General features: G+C 51.9%; 1 protein-coding gene across 1 annotated transcript in view; it reads right to left on the bottom strand.

The window, feature by feature from the left end:
* The window catches only part of PDE10A (phosphodiesterase 10A), a 370,690-nt gene extending 355,127 nt beyond the window's left edge, over positions 1–15,563 (bottom strand). Inside the window, exon 1 of the mRNA XM_075411748.1 lies at positions 15,423–15,563. Coding sequence (XP_075267863.1) covers positions 15,423–15,513 — 91 coding nt within the window. The 5' untranslated portion in view covers positions 15,514–15,563. The remainder of the gene's footprint in view (positions 1–15,422) is intronic.
* Positions 15,564–16,918: the final 1,355 nt, after the last annotated feature.

The raw sequence follows: 16,918 nt of genomic DNA on the forward strand, positions 1-16,918 counted from the left end.
GAAAGCCACCAGCAAATGGAAAATGGTTGGAGAGTGGCTGCTCCCCAAATCCTGTTACTAGCGATGCCCCAAAAGCTGCCATTGACAAATTCTGTACGTTTCCAACCCAAAAGTCCAGAACAGAACTATTTCAGTGGAGCAGACTGCTACAGGTGGACAGAGCATCTGTAAAGGTGCCGAGTTGTGGGCTCTTTGGCTTCAGCCTAACAGTTACGAGTGAGGGGGCCATACTGTCAGCAAAAAGCAGGAAGAACGTTTGCCTTCCATAAGTTTTCTGAAAACTTTGCTTTCAGCTTTCTTTTTGTTGGGACACCGTGGAAGCTGGCCCTCCTACCTAGCACCTGGGTGAGCCTGCCAGGAAACATCGGGCTATGTTACTCAGGCTTCTTTGGTCTCTTCTTAGGACATAAGGAAAACCTAAACAACATAATGTGAGAAGCATCTGATCTTCTCTCTTCCAGTGCTGTCCTGCCACGCCCCGCTGGCAGAGCCTACCTCTTTGATGCCTACACACACACGAAAACACGAAGGGAACAACATCAGCCCGGGCCCTCTCTTCTCTTCAAGCAGCCGCTGCTCCGTGCTTTGACCGGCGGCAGTCCTCCTCCAGCAGACCCTAGTTCTGGGAGATAGTTCCAGGGAACACAACAGAAGACGTGTCTCAGACGTCCGTTTTATTTCAAAACAAACAATCCTGCCCCCCAAAAGTCCCTCCCTTCCCTTCCACCCCAAGGCGACCCAAAGGATTTTCCCAGGGGAAGGGGTTGCCTACACTAACTGCGCGTCGCTTAGACAAGAAGCAGGAGAAGTCCGTAACTTTGATATCAAACATCTGCTCAAGCTACCATAAGGTAAATGATCCACTATTGGAGGCAAAAAACCCTCTTCAGATGAGAAAAAAAAAAGTTTGGGAAAACTCAAAAGCCAGCCTTTCAAACAGTAATTGACCCCCAGACTAACGTGAAGGTAGAACTGTCAAAATCGACACCATGGCTGCCTGCAGCTCCTACAAAAGAAAGGAGCCCAGTCACCATACCCGGGACAATTTGCCTCCTGCGGTGACAAGGCTCTCACAGAACACTCAAGGTGTTTGAGAAGTGAAGCTTCCATGAAAATACAACAGAAGACATTCACCCCATGCATCAGTACAGGCTTGGGGCGGACCTGCTGGAGAGCAGCTCTGCGGAGAGGGACCTGGGTGTCCTGGTGCACGACAAGGTGACCATGAGCCTGCAGCGTGCCCTGGCTGCCAAGAAGGCCAATGGGATCCTGGGGTGCATTAGGAGGAGTGTGGGCAGCAGGTCGAGGGAGGTTCTCCTCCCCCTCTACTCTGCCCTGTTGAGGCCCCATCTGCAGTGCTGTGTCCAGTTCTGGGTTCCCCAGTTCAAGAAAGATGAGGAGCTACTGGAGAGAGTCCAGCGGAGGGCTACGAGGATGAGGAGTGGACTGGAGCATCTCTCCTGCGAGGAGAGGCTGAGGGAGCTGGGCTTGTTCAGCCTGGAGAAGAGAAGGCTGAGAGGGGACCTTAGAAATGCTTATAAATATCTGCAGGGTGGGTGTCAGGAGGACGGGGCCAGACTCTTTCCAGTGGTGCCCAGTGACAGGACAAGGGGCAACAGGCACAAACTGAAGCAGAGGAAGCTCCAGCTGAACAGGAGGAAGAACTTCTTCCCTCTGAGGGTGACGGAGCCCTGGCCCAGGCTGCCCAGGGAGGCTGTGGAGTCTCCTTCTCTGGAGATATTCCAGCCCCGCCTGGACGCGGTGCTGTGCAGCCAGCTCTGGGTGACCCTGCTTGGGCAGGGGGTTGGGCTGGGTGACCCACAGAGGTCCCTTCCAACTCCTGTCATCCTCTCTTTTGGCTTCATAGAATCTCCCAAACATTTCATAAAGGTTCTGAAAATGACATTGTCCTGTCGCTGGGCACTACTGAAATGAGCTTGGCCCCATCCTCCTGACACCCACCCTGCAGATATTTGTAAGCATTTATAAGGTCTCCTCGGAGCCTTCTCTTCTCCAGGCTGAACAAGCCCAGCTCCCTCAGCCTCTCCTCGCAAGAGAGATGCTCCAGTCCCGTCCTCATCCTTGTAGCCCTCTGCTGGACTCTCTCCAGTAGCTCCTCATCTTTCTTGAACTGGGGAGCCCAGCACTGGACACAGCACTGCAGATGGGTCCTCACCAGGGCAGACTAGAGGGGAAGGAGAACCTCCCTCGACCTGTTGCCCACACTCGTCCTAATGCACCCCAGGATCCCATTGGCCTTCTTGGCACCCAGGGCACGCTGCTGGCTCATGGTCACCCTGTTGTCCCCCAGCACTCCCAGTCTCTCTCCGCAGAGCTGCTCTCCAGCAGGTCAGCCCAAGCCTGTACTGGTGCCTGGGGTTTTTCCTCCCCAGGTGCAGGACCCTGCACTTGCCCTTGTTGAACCTCATCAGGGTCCTCTCTGCCCAACTCTCCAGCCTGTCCAGGTCACGCTGAATGGCAGCGCAGCCTGCCGGTGTGTCTACCACACCTCCCAGTTTGGTGTCATCAGCCATGCTCCAGACTTACTCCACCTCCAACAACCCTCCGTACCGCAGCCGTTCAGTTCAGCAGCACTGCTAACAGCACCAGCATGGCGTTCCATTGTGTGCCAAGATAAAAGGTGGATGAGGAATTGCTTAATGCCTCTTGTTACTTTCTAATAAAACAAGAACAGTTCAGAGAACTAGAAGTTACTGAAAAGCAGAGCTGCGCCAGCAGTTTCCAGTGATGACCTGACGTGATTTTTCCTCCGACTGAAGTCCAAGTAGTTCTGGGGTTTACACAGTCCAGCCCAGCACTCACTTCAAAATGAACTTTCTGTACCATGTGGTACTCCAGAGACATCTGGAGGATGGAAGAAAATAGTTAAGGAAAATCATTACATTATACATTATCATAGCACTTACTCAGCTTTTCTAAACTGAGCATAAACAATTAGAGAGGAGGGGAGCACAGACAGCGTCCTGCAAGAGAATTTGGAGGATCATTTAAGAGGGGAAAAAATGAAGACTCCAGCATGAAACACCAGAAGTACGGTGAAGGGAGCTGTAAAACGAAGTTACAGCATTCCCTGTTCGGAATCTTTTCCTGGATTTCCATTCTCAGTAAGTCTCTGTGAAAATCTTTATTGTGTCTTTATCGTCAGGAAGAAATTCAACTCATGTTCCGAGAGCCCTCCCCATTCTACCCAGCACCACAACAGTAGCAAAAAGTGCCACTGGTCAAAGAAAACTCTGCAATAAACTTGAACTACTGCAGCCTTCACAGTGTCCTCTGCAACAGCAGTTACCCAAGCCCATTCTGTTGTGTAAATTCCCCCACAGGACACCCAAAGAAAGAAAGAAACAAAAAAAACACACCAGTAAACAATTCTTTCGTTTTGTTTCTTTCCACTAGATTAAGTGGGCAACAGAAAAGAAACAAAAAACCTCAGCCATCCTACAACAATACTCCCTCACGCTAAACAAAAGGTGTCTTTAAGTATCCCCAGCAAGGTGCTTTAATGAGTGAATGACCTTTTCTTTCCTCCTTTTTTTTTTCTTTTTTTTTGGGGGGGGGGTAGGGGAAGAGAGAGACTTTTCACAGCAGAATAAAATACTAAGAACATTTAGTTTCTTTTAAAAAAAAGTATTTTCAACCAGATAAAAGAAAGGATGATCAAACAAGAATTCCTGTATGTCTACAATCATTACTTTCAAAAACACAGACTTTTGGCTTTAGTACAAGAAAATGGGATATTAAACTCCGGGAAGAATCACAGAATCACAGACTGGTCGGGGTTGGAAGGGCCCTCTGTGGGTCACCCAGCCCAACCCCCTGCCCAAGCAGGGTCACCCACAGCAGGCTGCACAGCACCGCGTCCAGCCGGGGCTGGAATATCTCCAGAGAAGGAGACTCCACAGCCTCCCTGGGCAGCCTGGGCCAGGGCTCCAGCACCCTCAGAGGGAAGAAGTTCTTCCTCATGTTCAGCTGGAGCTTCCTCTGCTTCAGTTTGTGCCCGTTGCCCCTTGTCCTGTCGCTGGGCACCACTGGAAAGAGTCTTGCTCCATCCTCCTGACACCCACCCTGCAGATATTTGTAAGCATTTCTAAGGTCCCCTCTCAGCCTTCTCTTCTCCAGGCTGAACAAGCCCAGCTCCCTCAGCCTCTCCTCGTAGGAGAGATGCTCCAGTCCCCTCACCATCCTCGTAGCCCTCAAACGGTAACATCGTGCAAAGCACCACCTTACCAGCTCAGAATGAACCCCGAGCTATTTCACAGTTTAATTTGTGGAAAATAACCGCTGTCATTCCAGCTGAGTCACCTGAACAGTCTACACGTCTCCGGAAGCAGAGGTCACTGCAGCGAAGGTCACGGCCCGCCAGGTAAGACACTACGTGGTTTGCCACGGCTATGAGCACAGCACGGGAAGGCCAGTCATTTTTTCCAAGCTTGAAGTCTTGAAGCAGAACATTCAGGGCAAATCCTGCTTGGGTTTGTTCGGCTTTGGGTATTTTTCCCTCACCTACGTGCCCCGTTCCATCCCGCCGTTCGAACAGCAGCGTCACCGCGGAGCACGGATGCAGCTATCACAGAGATGGGCATTTCTGAGGAAAAGGGAAACAGCATCAGCAAACTGCAAGTAAAGGAGAAGGCAGGAGCAGGCAGACAGAGCCTCCTTGCCCATCCTTCCTGCTCTCTCTGCCCTGCCTGCTGCTTCCCTCCTGTCGATCTCGGGGTTGCCTTCACGGGACTCGACAGCATTTCTGTGAGGCAAAGAAAAACACGTTGCGCAAAACCAACTTGCTGGAGTATCAAGACAGAGGAGAGATGAGTAAATAGAGGGAAATAAGGAAGGAAGAGTTCAGTGACTCCAAACCAACAAAAAAACCAACCCCAAAAAAACATAAAATAAGGAATTTTAAGAACACAGCCCCGTACCCCGTACGCGTGTGCCAGGTTTATTAGATTGCAGGCTCTTTGGAGCAGGGACCACGCAAGACAAGGTGCTTATTCAGGGCTGAAGTACAAGCCTGCCATCAGCTGAGCCTGCTTTTGGACATGACCTCACTGTAAAAACATTGCCCTCCATCACAGTGGTCCTCGCAAACGGCTTCCTGGCTAGTTAATCCCTATTACAGATTTCACAGTAGCTATTTGGTATATTGGCATCTGTGCCTTTAAAAAAAACCGAGGGAGAGCGAGAGAGATACCTGGGGAGTTGCAGGAGGAGAAGTAAAAAAGCACATTTAAACAGATGATCTTTACAGTCCCCCCCTCCTGCTGCTAGAAGCTTCCCACTCAGCTTCTGCTCCTATTTGTTCATCTTTCTCTGGCAAGAACTACTCTTAACTGTGTTAATTTTCCTTTCTGCGGGTTAATGTTGGGTAACGCGCTTGCAATTGCCCACAACTAATAGATTTCCAGCGATTGACTTTCCTGCACTCCTGGCAGCAAGCAGGGCATATTTCTTGAACCAGGGTCATTTTAAGGGATTCCAGAAAGTACCTTCAGACATTGCACGGCTTCATTTGAGCAGCTACGTTCTCGGGTCCGTGCAGGATTTTGAGCAGAAGGACAGTATCTTCAAAGGGAGGTCACTATCCCCTAGAATATTAAGTGAGAACCATTTCAAGAGCTTGAACAAAGCACGAAGCATGACCTTTTTTCATTTATTTATTTAAGGCTAAACTTGGCAGATATGAAAATATCCAACTGTAGTTAGACAGCCATGATCTCAGCCTCTGGCTGTGCAAAGACATCTTAAATCTGTAGGTTCTGTGCAGATCCAGGGGATTTTTGCCAAAATGTTTCCTGAACAAAATTAAATATTCCTTCATGTTAAGCTTTACATTTTTTCCTTCCTCCTTCCTTTGTTGCCTATTATAATCCTGAATTAAAAATATATAATGCTTTAGGATTAGCGGTGCTTATTCTGCAGTTTCCCGGCCAAAAATTACTGCTAAAATTCTTCAATAATTAAAAACAAAAAAAGGGTGAAGGATCACACATCATCTGCCTTCAAAAGCCAGGCAGGCACAGCCTATTCCTAACTACTCGCCATTAGTAGTTAGGTAGTAGACTCCTCTACCTGGGAGCCATACAAGGAGCAGGCAAGAAGACACAGCCTTACCCTGGAAAATCTCAGGAGCAGCCAAGGCCCCGGCTGCAGTCGCAGAACGAACGGCAGCCGTCAAGGGCAGCCTGTAAGAAGCTGCCTACCAGAAGCCGCTTGCACCATTAGCTGCAAAGGCCTAGATAAAGGATTCTCAAGGTACTTGGGCCCTTCAAAATCAAGTAAAAATCTTGTATACAGCAGATACAGGTACATGTACAACTACACGGGTCTCTTCCCGGTGTTAATCCACCCTTTGTGTGTAGTGATAGGACAAGGGGGAACGGCTCTGAACTAAAAGAGGGCAGATTTAGATGAGATATTAGGAATAAATTCTTCCCCATGAGGGTGGTGAGGCCCTGGCCCAGGCTGCCCAGAAAAGCTGTGGCTGCACCCTCCCTGGCAGGGTTCAAGGCCAGGTTGGATGGAGCTCTGAGCACCCTGGGCTGGTGGAAGATGTCCCTGCTCATGGCAGGGGGGTTGGAACCAGATGAGCTTTGAGGTCCCTTCCAACCCAAACTATTCTATGATTCTTTCCTCGGATTTAGCAGCTTCACATCTTCAAGGAAATCTTTTCCAGAGCTGCACGTGCAGGACTAGCAGCGGCGTACGTTTAGGATTCTCTACAAGTATTTTCCATCTGAACAGGAGGAAGAACTTCTTCCCTCTGAGGGTGACGGAGCCCTGGCCCAGGCTGCCCAGGGAGGCTGTGGAGTCTCCTTCTCTGGAGATATTCAAGCCCCGCCTGGACAAGGTCCTGTGCAGCCTGCTCTGGGTGACCCTGCTTGGGCAGGGGGTTGGGCTGGGTGACCCACAGAGGGCCCTGCCAACCCCTAACGTTCTGTGGTTCTGTGAAGTACGAGCTGCCACCGGTCAGGGTGCGGCTTTGTATTTCGCAGAGTAGAGCTGGCGGCCGGCAGCTCCCTCCCCACCTAGGCAGACTGCCTGCAGCGGCTCTGTCTCTCCCTCCCCCAGATGTGGCAGAGGAAGGTGTGTGGCTCGGTCACCACCATCTCCTTAAGTCGTTCTGCATCTGTGGAGCGGTACGCTGCCGCGGCTGATGTGCCAGCTGCAGGACTTTCATCCAGTCAAACGCTTCTGCCTCGCGCGCACCTTCAACTCCCTGCCGAAATCTCAGCACTTGTTCTTGCATACAGCACTGAAATCCCACGTATTTTCAGACTTCCTCACGCTGAGGTAAGCATGTACAGTCTGAAAGCAACGGGCTATGCAAGTCAAAGGACAAGTGGTATCGCAATGACCATACAATAATGACCAACGTCCAGTTAGGACCTTCTGCAGAAAAGCTTCTGGCTCTTCAGAATTAGCCTGTGCCAGGTACCATGACCAGAACCCAACGCAATCCACACGATTTGCCTCAAAAGCCTACACGGGCCACAGCACCGTCTCCCAGAGTCAGAAGTTCCATTGGAAGAAAACGCTGCAGTTCTTCACCTACTGCAAAGACAGCAAAGCAAAACAAAAACTCCCCCAACGTCCCCAAAATGTTGAAGGCAAGGGTCTGCAGTTAAGCAATACAAAAAGTGGCCTGCACAACATTTCCTGTGTTCCCAAGAAGGTACTGAGCTTCGTAAGAAGCCAAGCCTTCCTTCTGCTGAGGAAGGGTAGCAGAACAGAGAGACCTGTCCACAGGTCCCCCCACGCCACCGAAGACACGCTCCGTGCCCTGCAGGCACGTCCAGCTGATAGCTGCCACCACCCAGCCGAGTCACGGCGCGACACGGTGAGCCCTCTTTCGATGTGGCCTTGAAAGAGACTAGAAGCACTCCAGCAGTGTCAGCTGGATGGCAAAAAACAGCGGCAAAGGAGGAGGAAGGCCACTTTCTCCCTTGGTTCTTGACAGCCTCTAGGTGTGAGTGCTCCTAGTCCCATTCCCGGCAAGGTCACGCCAAGTTGAAGCCACCTCTAACTCATTTAAATTTATTCCCAAAGACAGCTGGAGAACTTGTACGGGCGGTTAAAACAGAGACCGACCATCTGATCGTCCTCATTTGCAATCCTTAGTTACAAAACACAACACTGGAAAGTCATTAAGAATACACAGAGCAGATCTGCAAAGCCTGAATAATAATTACAGACAGCACAAGCCCATCTGATGGCTGCATCCATGCTAGAGGAAATATGACAGAAAACTAACGCAGGTGAATAAAGACTGAAAGTGAAAAAGAAGTCAGACTTTCCACGGGCAAGGTCTAGAAAGCCAACCTGATCACAAAGAGAACACAACAGTCGGTTTGCTTCTCTTGCATAGATCAAATTTGTTACGCTACCCTAACAGCTACTTACAGACAACTGCATAAAAATGATTATGGAAAAGGGCTGTTCTTGAAGATGGAGCTCTTCTGACGTGCAGCCTGTGCTTAGGCAGAGGTTGCCTTCTCCAGGCGCCTTGACATCTTCACGCTGTCGTTTTCCTACCTTCATCTCTAAACTTCAGCCTTCCCTTGAAGGCTGGATGTCTGTTGGTGCTGTCCAAGCACAATATTCAGATTACCTTTGTTTCCTCTCTCATTTCCTATAATTATCATCCCATGCTGCTGTCGTGTACGACTCCTCCACATCCGATCCGTATCGTACAGGCTTTCATTTTTTAACTTTTCTGTATTATGCCTGGGCCCAACACTAACTGAAAAACAATGTCAGAATCAACCCATTACCCACTGACTCTCAGCTGAGACGCGGTACTCGACTAAAACATAGTGTGGATGGCTTTCATACAGCTTGGCACCCGAAACACAGCTGCTCCTTCCACACCTTAGCAGACAAACCAAGGACGAGTTTCAGAACACCAGCTCAGTTGCCCAACATGTGGGCACACCTTGAATGCCAACGTTCTTCGCCATCCCACTGTGACTGAAGCGATAAACACACAAACCGACTGCACTCGAGCCCGCCAAACCCAGACAGCGTCCCTCTCCTCCTCCTCCAGCATAAAGCCACAACTGTTGCTCGCCGAGTTGCCAAGGTTCCTGCGTTATCACTAGTAACTTAAAAACAGGATTATGCCCAAATAGTACAAAAACTTTAAGGCCACATGGTGAAAAAGAAAAGCGACTTTACTAATAAGCAGGTGCTTCGTTAGAGATGATTGGAGTCTCTGGTTTTCATCTTACCACCACACTGCCTTTAACACATAAACACGTTGGCATTTTCATGTCACTCAGCTTGTGCAGCTCTCCTCCTGGATGGACTAACCTCTTGTCCTCAGAGCCAGGTGGAAACGTGGCTACAGCACCATCATTGCCGTGACTATCCTGCAGCTTGATGGAGCCCAAAGCAGAGTCTCCAACAGTTATCGCAAAGCTTCAAGAGATGCTTCTCCTGGCAGTGTTCGAGGCCAGGTTGGATGGGGCTGTGAGCACCCCGGTCCGGTGGAAGGGATCCCTGCCCGTGGCAGGGGGGTTGGAATGAGATGGTGTATAAGGTCCCTTCCAACCCAAACCATTCTGTGATTCTATGATTCAACCAAAGCCCCACGTTTAAAAGTCATTCGGGAGACTTCTCCCCTGCTTCTCACTGAAATTTCAATTCCTGACTCGCCAGGCATTTTTAGAGCATTACCATACACACTGCATGACCAGCATAGCTGAAATATCTAAGTGCCCACAAATAATTAAAAAGTCATCTCCACTTTTAATATGTTTGGATAAATTTATTTATAGGGCAAGTCAGCAATTCACCCAAAGTCGCACTTTCCAACCAAACCAATTATGTCAACCACTTCAACTATCACCCCTTTCCCTGAGGCTCTGCCTTGTGACGTCAGGTGGGACAGCTTTTTTCCCCTAGAACACAGAGAGTGACCTCACGTCTTGCTAGCAGCAGCTCAGGACCACGCCGCACAAGGCAGTGCCGCAGTGCTGGACAGAAAAGTCCTCTCCTACATGGAAACACCGCCTCAGCAAAAGGCTTGCAGCGTTAGCCTTTGTATTTTAATTCAAACAAGGCTCATAAACTTATACCTAGGCACACGCTAACGTACCTTTCTGAAACGAACGGGAACAGAAAAGCTCGTGGACAGTCTTTATGAGACAGTGGACGGGAAGGCAAGTCAGCAACAGCACCCAAGGAAGGTATTTTTTCCAGGGAGCACTCACAACGCCGTTCCGTAGCATCTATGCCTTGTCCCTGCTCTCGCTTCCCAAACATTTTGAATTCTCCTTAGCTTTACATCTTTCCAGAACTCTCCGTCTGCAGCTGCACATACACTGAAGTGGGTCGGTAAAACTGTCTTCCTTTTCAGCATGTGGAACTCGATCCCCTGAACCCAAAAGTTCGACTCCATCTGTCGTTCAGAGCATCTGGCAGTCAGATCCTCGACTGTCGCAGGAGAAAGAGATCAAAAATCCAAATCTCCCACAGGAAACTATCAGTAACCATTGAGCTCATCAGCTTTGGAAAGCATGGGTTCTTTTCCATTACCAAAGCCCTTCCAAAGCCATTCCTGCATTTCTTTTTTTTTTTTTTTTTTGGTGACACAAACTTTTTCCTCTGAACAGAGTCGAAAGGATCTGCGCTAATACAGTACTGGCACAAAACCCAAGCTGTACAATAATTCTCTCCTCTTTCTCGTGCCCTCACACACGCATAAGCCTCAGTCGCTAAACATCTTCACTCCGAGGAGCCAGACCTTCCAGAGCGGGATCCAGAGACAGCGAGGGCTTCTTTGCTTCAGGGATGAGAAGCAAAGTCAAAAGAAAAGAACGGCCTGGATGCAGAGGATGGAGAAAAGTAAGTCCGGGGGAAACTGAAGCCTCAAATTGCACACACAAGGGAGGAACTGCTTTGCTTTTCCACCAGTAGCAGAGAAACACGAAGATAACAACAGCGTGCGGAGCTCAAAGGAACCCCAACAGATGATAACACAACAAATGGAGTAAGGACTGTAACTGTAAATGTACTGATGAAGACTGAGTATGGGAGGGAAACTGCAATTCAGAGGTTGGGTTCAATTCCGATTCCCATCACACCAACGTAAGCCTTGAATAACAGGACAGAACTTGGTTTCCTGTGTCTGAGGATCCCCATCTACGATTTAATAATAATCAATAACTTAATACCAAAGTTCAAGACAAATGTGAATGCTAAGCGCTCACACGAATCATCCAGTATCAGAGAGAAGAGTTTAGTACAACCTGCTCCCCCTAGTAATTACTAGGGAAGTATCCTTGGTGTAGAAGCGACCCTCAAGAGAGCTGTGGTGAGCAACAACTAAGACCCTCAAACTCCTGGAAACGCTTTCATGCACGTGGCGGGTCCCACTGAACTCAAAGGACGCAATCACGTCTTAAAAGTTCCTCTTGGGCAGACAGGAGTTCAACTTTGCCTCTGGAAGAGTTTTGCAACAGTTCTCTCTAAAGAGACCCATTTTGTAAAGCGCAGAAAACTCTCAGCTGTCACTCATATCTGTGACAACGGAGACCGCTCCGCACTCTGAGCAACCGGACCACAGGGGAGGCGGGGGAAGAAAGGCATTTGTTTATCTTCAGACGCAATCCAAGTCGAGAAAGAGCAGCCCAGTGAGAATTCAGAGATTCTTCCTTCCCCGAACCCATCACGAGCAAAAGCCTCTGCAAGAAAATTTCCAAAACACTGTATTATGCTACATCCAGAACCACTGGATAATTGTGAGCAGCATTACTGAATAATTTAGACACAACGCTACGTTGCGTTTGGTCCTGAGAAGCGTCCACATTTTCTTCATTTACTTTTAAACCAACATCCTCCATTTTTACATCTTCCACACTAGCGTTCATCGCATCCACGGAAAGCAGCGACCCACAGAAAACAGGATCCTTCTTCAATCTTTTTGTGCTATAATTTTGAGCAAAAGACTTCCTAGCCGAAGGGAAGACCCCTGCTTCAAACGCAGCTGAAAAATACCTTTGCCATTTGACTTGCACTGAAGCCTGAAAGATCTGGTCAAAAGGCAGGAGTTGTCTGCTGAAACAGAGTTGTCTACCCCCATGCTGGATGTTTGGACTACTTTTCTGCGCAGTTGGCAGGAACAGTGCTTCTCAGATCTGATTCTGCTGGCTAAATGTAGGCTTCCACTTCAGGAAGAGATGAACTGCTCCCTAGAAATGTTCTGCTTCCCGACTATAGAGGGAGTCCAGCGAGCTGCGTCTCAACAGACAAATCCCACCCTCTCCGTGCTGGGTATCACACCATATCTGATTTCCCTGCTAAGATCCCATCAGCTCGGAGTTTCTGCCACTTAGACTGGTACAAGCAAACCCACCGTAGTTACCCTGGGCTCCGTGCACAGCCAACGGAAAGCAAGGGGCACCTCTGGGAGGCAACTCAGCTCACGTAAAAATCTGAATTCTCCCCAGAAATGCCACCGTGTCTCCACAGATCATGGGAATGAGCCTTAGGAGGACACCTCTCAATAAGGTGAAGCAGTGAAGTGCTTTCAGGTAGACAGACAGGCTCAGGTTCTCGCTGTTGAGAAGGTGGGAGACGCCGGGTACTCTCGTTCCTCATCTCCTCTCCACACCAGGGAGGCTTCAGACGTGCAGCATCGGACCCCATGATGAAAGGCAAGGTTACAGTACGGACTACAGAGTCCTTCACAAAATACTTTGAAGGAGAGTGAAAACAAGAACCACACCAGGGAAGTCTGAAAAATCTGTATCGTGGCCTGCATAGTGTCTGTCCACCCACAGCTCTGCCAAGTGAGGATAAACAAGAGCTCCACAAGCGCACGCTTCAGTTGGCCAAATACCCACCACAGTCTGGAGCAGCTAAGAATTAGTCTGCGCTCTCCTGAGATGTTAAAAAAAAAAATGAAAAAGGGAGTGCAGACCCTCAAAAGGGTCTGAGAGGCATCTGCTAGCAAGGCGTGCCCTCGGCTGAGCGGGGGACAGCGAGAGGTAAGACGGCAGACCCAGACCCGGGCTCCCGCGCGCTCGCCCTTCGGCCACGGAAAGGAGTCACCTCGTTAGCCAAGGACAGCAGGGCTCCTGCGTTCGACTCCTGCAGGAACACAGCGTTTGGCAGCCTCCAGAAATCTGAGCTCTCTATTTTTCCTCCCTTCGTTTACTAATGCCCATTTCCCCTTCCCTGCCTCCCCGCTCCCAACGCACACAATTTTTAACGCTAAAACCCAGGAGTTACATGGCTTTTCCATACTTCTGGGCAAACATCACGGACTCCCCCTCCAAACTAGCAAGCGTGCCTTCTCCTCAGAGGTAGCAAACCTGCTGCAAGAGCGCAGTGCTTCACAGTGAAACATTTCGGATTAATAAAAAAATCACCTGCACATCCCAGGCCTGAAGAGAGCTCCACGTCCACCACCCCACTCGAAAACACGCGCCCTACATCACTGCGATGCACTGCACGCTCTGCATGGCCTCCACAGCTACCTCGTCGCAGACAACGTAATTAATAAGCAGCATTCCTTCCCGTAAAGCAGGAGGGAGAAAACAAACAGAATAAAAGTTCACAAGCATAAATTTGAGCTCAGAAATAAAATGACATTTTAAATTTAATTTCATCGTCTACTGTGTTAAAGACGACACAAGGCTGGACTACCCAGGTGCAAGCACAGGTTTTCAGTCAATCAGTCTGATTTACAAAATTCCCTCATGAGGAAAATGATACCCTGTTAACTCTCTTTAAATACACGACGATGCTGTATGAAACATTTTTTCACTTTCCATTTCATTTGTTTTGTACACATAGAAATCAAGGAAAAACAATCCTGCTTTAAAGTTATATTTTGTTCTCTGTTTCTTGTTACATAACCAGAAGTGTTAGAGGAAACCCTATCGTGGAGTTAAAAAAAGAAAAAAAGGAATTAAAAAAAAAAAAGAAAAACCAGGCACACGTCACTACATCACAGCAATGTGTAAGGTGCTCCTACACCCACTACTGGCACACATTTAAATTAACATTACATGTAATCTACAGCCAACTTTCAGGTCTGTGCTGAATGCCCTTTCTGTGTTTAACCTCCTCCGTGGCTGACAAAGAGGTAAGATTTTCCAGGTTAGTAACAGCAAAATTCCACACTGCAAAAAAAACATTGCATGCTGGCACGCCAAGTCATTCACGGGCTCTGAAAACGTCCCTCCCGTGTCAGGACCGGCCTTAAACCGAGAAACGATCAGGGAAGATGAACGTGGATCTCCTTTTCTTGTGGGAGAGCCAAGCAATTTCAAACCAACAACCACATAAAGCCCAAACCCCATCGTGTGAGGGAGACGGTGAATCGCCACGGGTGCTCCTTTCTGAGGGACCCAGCAGGGCACACCAGCCGCTGCGCTGGAGACCTTTCCCGGCAAAAAGCAGAACCGCCCGCGGCGGCGGGCGCGCGTCGCGATCCGGGCGACTCGCGACGCTGCGATCCTTCACGTCCTTTGCGAGAAGGGCCACGGACTCCATGTTGGAGGACGCCCTCACCCCGTCCCTCTCTGCTCTGTGAACACCTGCCCGGGCAGAAGCACCGCGCTTCGGAACGCGAGCACGCGCAGAGACACGTTCGCATCGCCGTCGGAACCCACCATGCACCCACCATCTCCCCCCGTAGCCTCCAGAGCCCTGCGCAACAGCCTGAAGCACTGCTCCGACTCCAGCCGGCATCTTCCTCCCCTCTCTGCGTCACAGCCGCGAGCCCGGAGCCCCGGAGCTCGGCTGGGTTCGTCTGGGCCCGCTCCGTCAGAATAAACACAAAGGGAGGGGACCCACTGGGCTGGCTGAACAAGGAGAAATTGGGCTGCAGGACTCCCTCACGCTCGCGCGCGGGGCTGGTTCTGCACCGCTCGGCTGCCACGCTGATATTATCTCGTCAAAAAGTACAAGGGCAGCTCTCACCATGAATACCGGGAGCCTGGGAATTACGGCGAAGCACCAAGGCTGGGGGAAAAAAACCCCAACTTTGCAAGCGCGGCGTTCGAAGCCCCAGCGCCACGCAACCGAAACCGCGCCAGGGACGGGGGCTCGCCGACGGGCGGCGGACCCACGCAAAGCCACGACGTACGCGCGAGGTGCCTCCAGCTCGCTCGCCGCCCGAGCTTTCCAGAAGCCACAAATCACCGCGAGACCGTGCCCGTGCCAGGGACGGAGCGCAGAGGGGCAGGCAGCCCGCGGCGCCCGGCAGACCCGCCGCCCGCCTCGCCCACCCACCCGCTCCCCGAAGCTGGGTGTCGGCGCGGTGTCGAGCAGCCTGGCCTAGACGCCGGTGTCGGTGGGCTGCGGGAGGCCGGCCGGGCTGCCGTGCCCCTGCGGTGGGCTCCCGGCTGCCCACCGCCCGGCTGCCCACCTGCAGGCCTCCGCCGCCCTACCTTGCTCCTCGCCGGCCCCAAAGCAGGCTCTGGGGTCCTCGGGGGGGAGCCGGGCTCCGCCGCCCTCCAGGGCTTTGCGTTTCTTCGACATCTGGTCGGTGTTTGGGAGTGGAGTTTCTCCTCTCTCGCTCTCCGGGGAGATGAGTGTATGCGGAGAGAGAGGGAGAGCGTGAGCGAGAGAGACACGGGGAGGGAGAGAGAGAGAGAGAGATTGAAAGAAATCGCTGCTTAAAGAGAGGGGAAGAGACTTTGGAGTGGCTGGAGAGCAAGTAGGAGGCAGGGACTAAGTGGAGAAATCCTACAAATCACAATCCCATCAATGCGGCCCCACGTCTGAAGGGGCTGCGGAGGTCTCCCCCTGCCTCGCTCCCTCATCTGAGCGTGCGAGGGAAAATTAAAGAGAGAGGCAGCGGTCCTCTGCCGCTTCTCCAAATGTTAGAGGGGGTGCGCTTTTTTTGGGGGAGGGGGGTAGGAAGGAGAGAGCTGCTTGGTGTTATTTTCCCCTGTTGGGATTCCTTCTGGTTAAAAAAAAGAGAAGGGGGGGAGAGGTGAAGCTGAATGGATGGGGGGTGGAGGGGGGGATGAGCGGATTAAACGGCAAAGCGGGAGCGGAGGAGGAGGAGGAGGAGGAGGAGGGCTGAGCAGAGCCCGCAGGGAGGCTCGGCTCCCCGCAGGGGTGATGTGCTCGGAGCCGGGCACCCTCGGCTCGGCTCCCCGGGGGCTGCGGCCGCCCGGCCCCGCTCCCCGCGGGAGGGAAGAGCCGCGGGAGGGAGCCCGCATCTCGCCAGCCCCGCCGGGAAGCCGGGACCCCCGCGGGTGGTCGCTCGGTGGGTCCCGCTCGCTCCGTAACCCTTTCGGTCCTGGGGGCAAGGTGTGCCGCTCCGGGGAGCGGGGTTTATTCCCGGGGGGGGAGACACACAACTTACCCTCCAAACTACGCACAAGCTCGTCTCTGCCTTCCCCTTCAGGCGGGCTGCGGGGAGCGGGTTCTCGGTCCGGGGGAGCAGAGGGGAGAGGGGCTGAGGCGCGGCGGCTGCCGAAGTTGGGGGCACGGTCCCGGCTCCCCCCCGCGCTCCGGCAGCCCAGCGCCCGCCCGGTCCAACAGGTCTACCCCGGCGCCGCGGCTCCCGCCTGCTGCCGTGTCCGCACGCCCGCCCGCGCCGGTGCGGCAGCGGGGCAGGGTCCGGGGGGGGGGTGGGGGGGGTGGCGGAGCCGGGGGGGGGGGGGGGGGGGCTGTGACGTCCGCAGCTCCGCCGGGCTCTGGCGTGGGAAGGGGCGCGCAGACGTCAGCAGCGCCCGCGCCAGGCGGCGGGGGGGGAACCCCATCCCCCCCACCCCAAACACAGACACATCGGGAAGGAGATGGGGGGGTGAACCCCATCCCCCCCACCCCAAACACAGACACATGGGGAAGGAGATGGGGGGGTGAACCCCATCCCCCCCACCCCAAACACAGACACATGGGGAAGGAGACGGGGGGGGGGGAATCCCATCCC

The sequence above is a fragment of the Opisthocomus hoazin genome, chromosome 2 (genome assembly GCF_030867145.1).
Source record: "Opisthocomus hoazin isolate bOpiHoa1 chromosome 2, bOpiHoa1.hap1, whole genome shotgun sequence".
Taxonomy (NCBI): Eukaryota; Metazoa; Chordata; class Aves; order Opisthocomiformes; family Opisthocomidae; genus Opisthocomus; species Opisthocomus hoazin.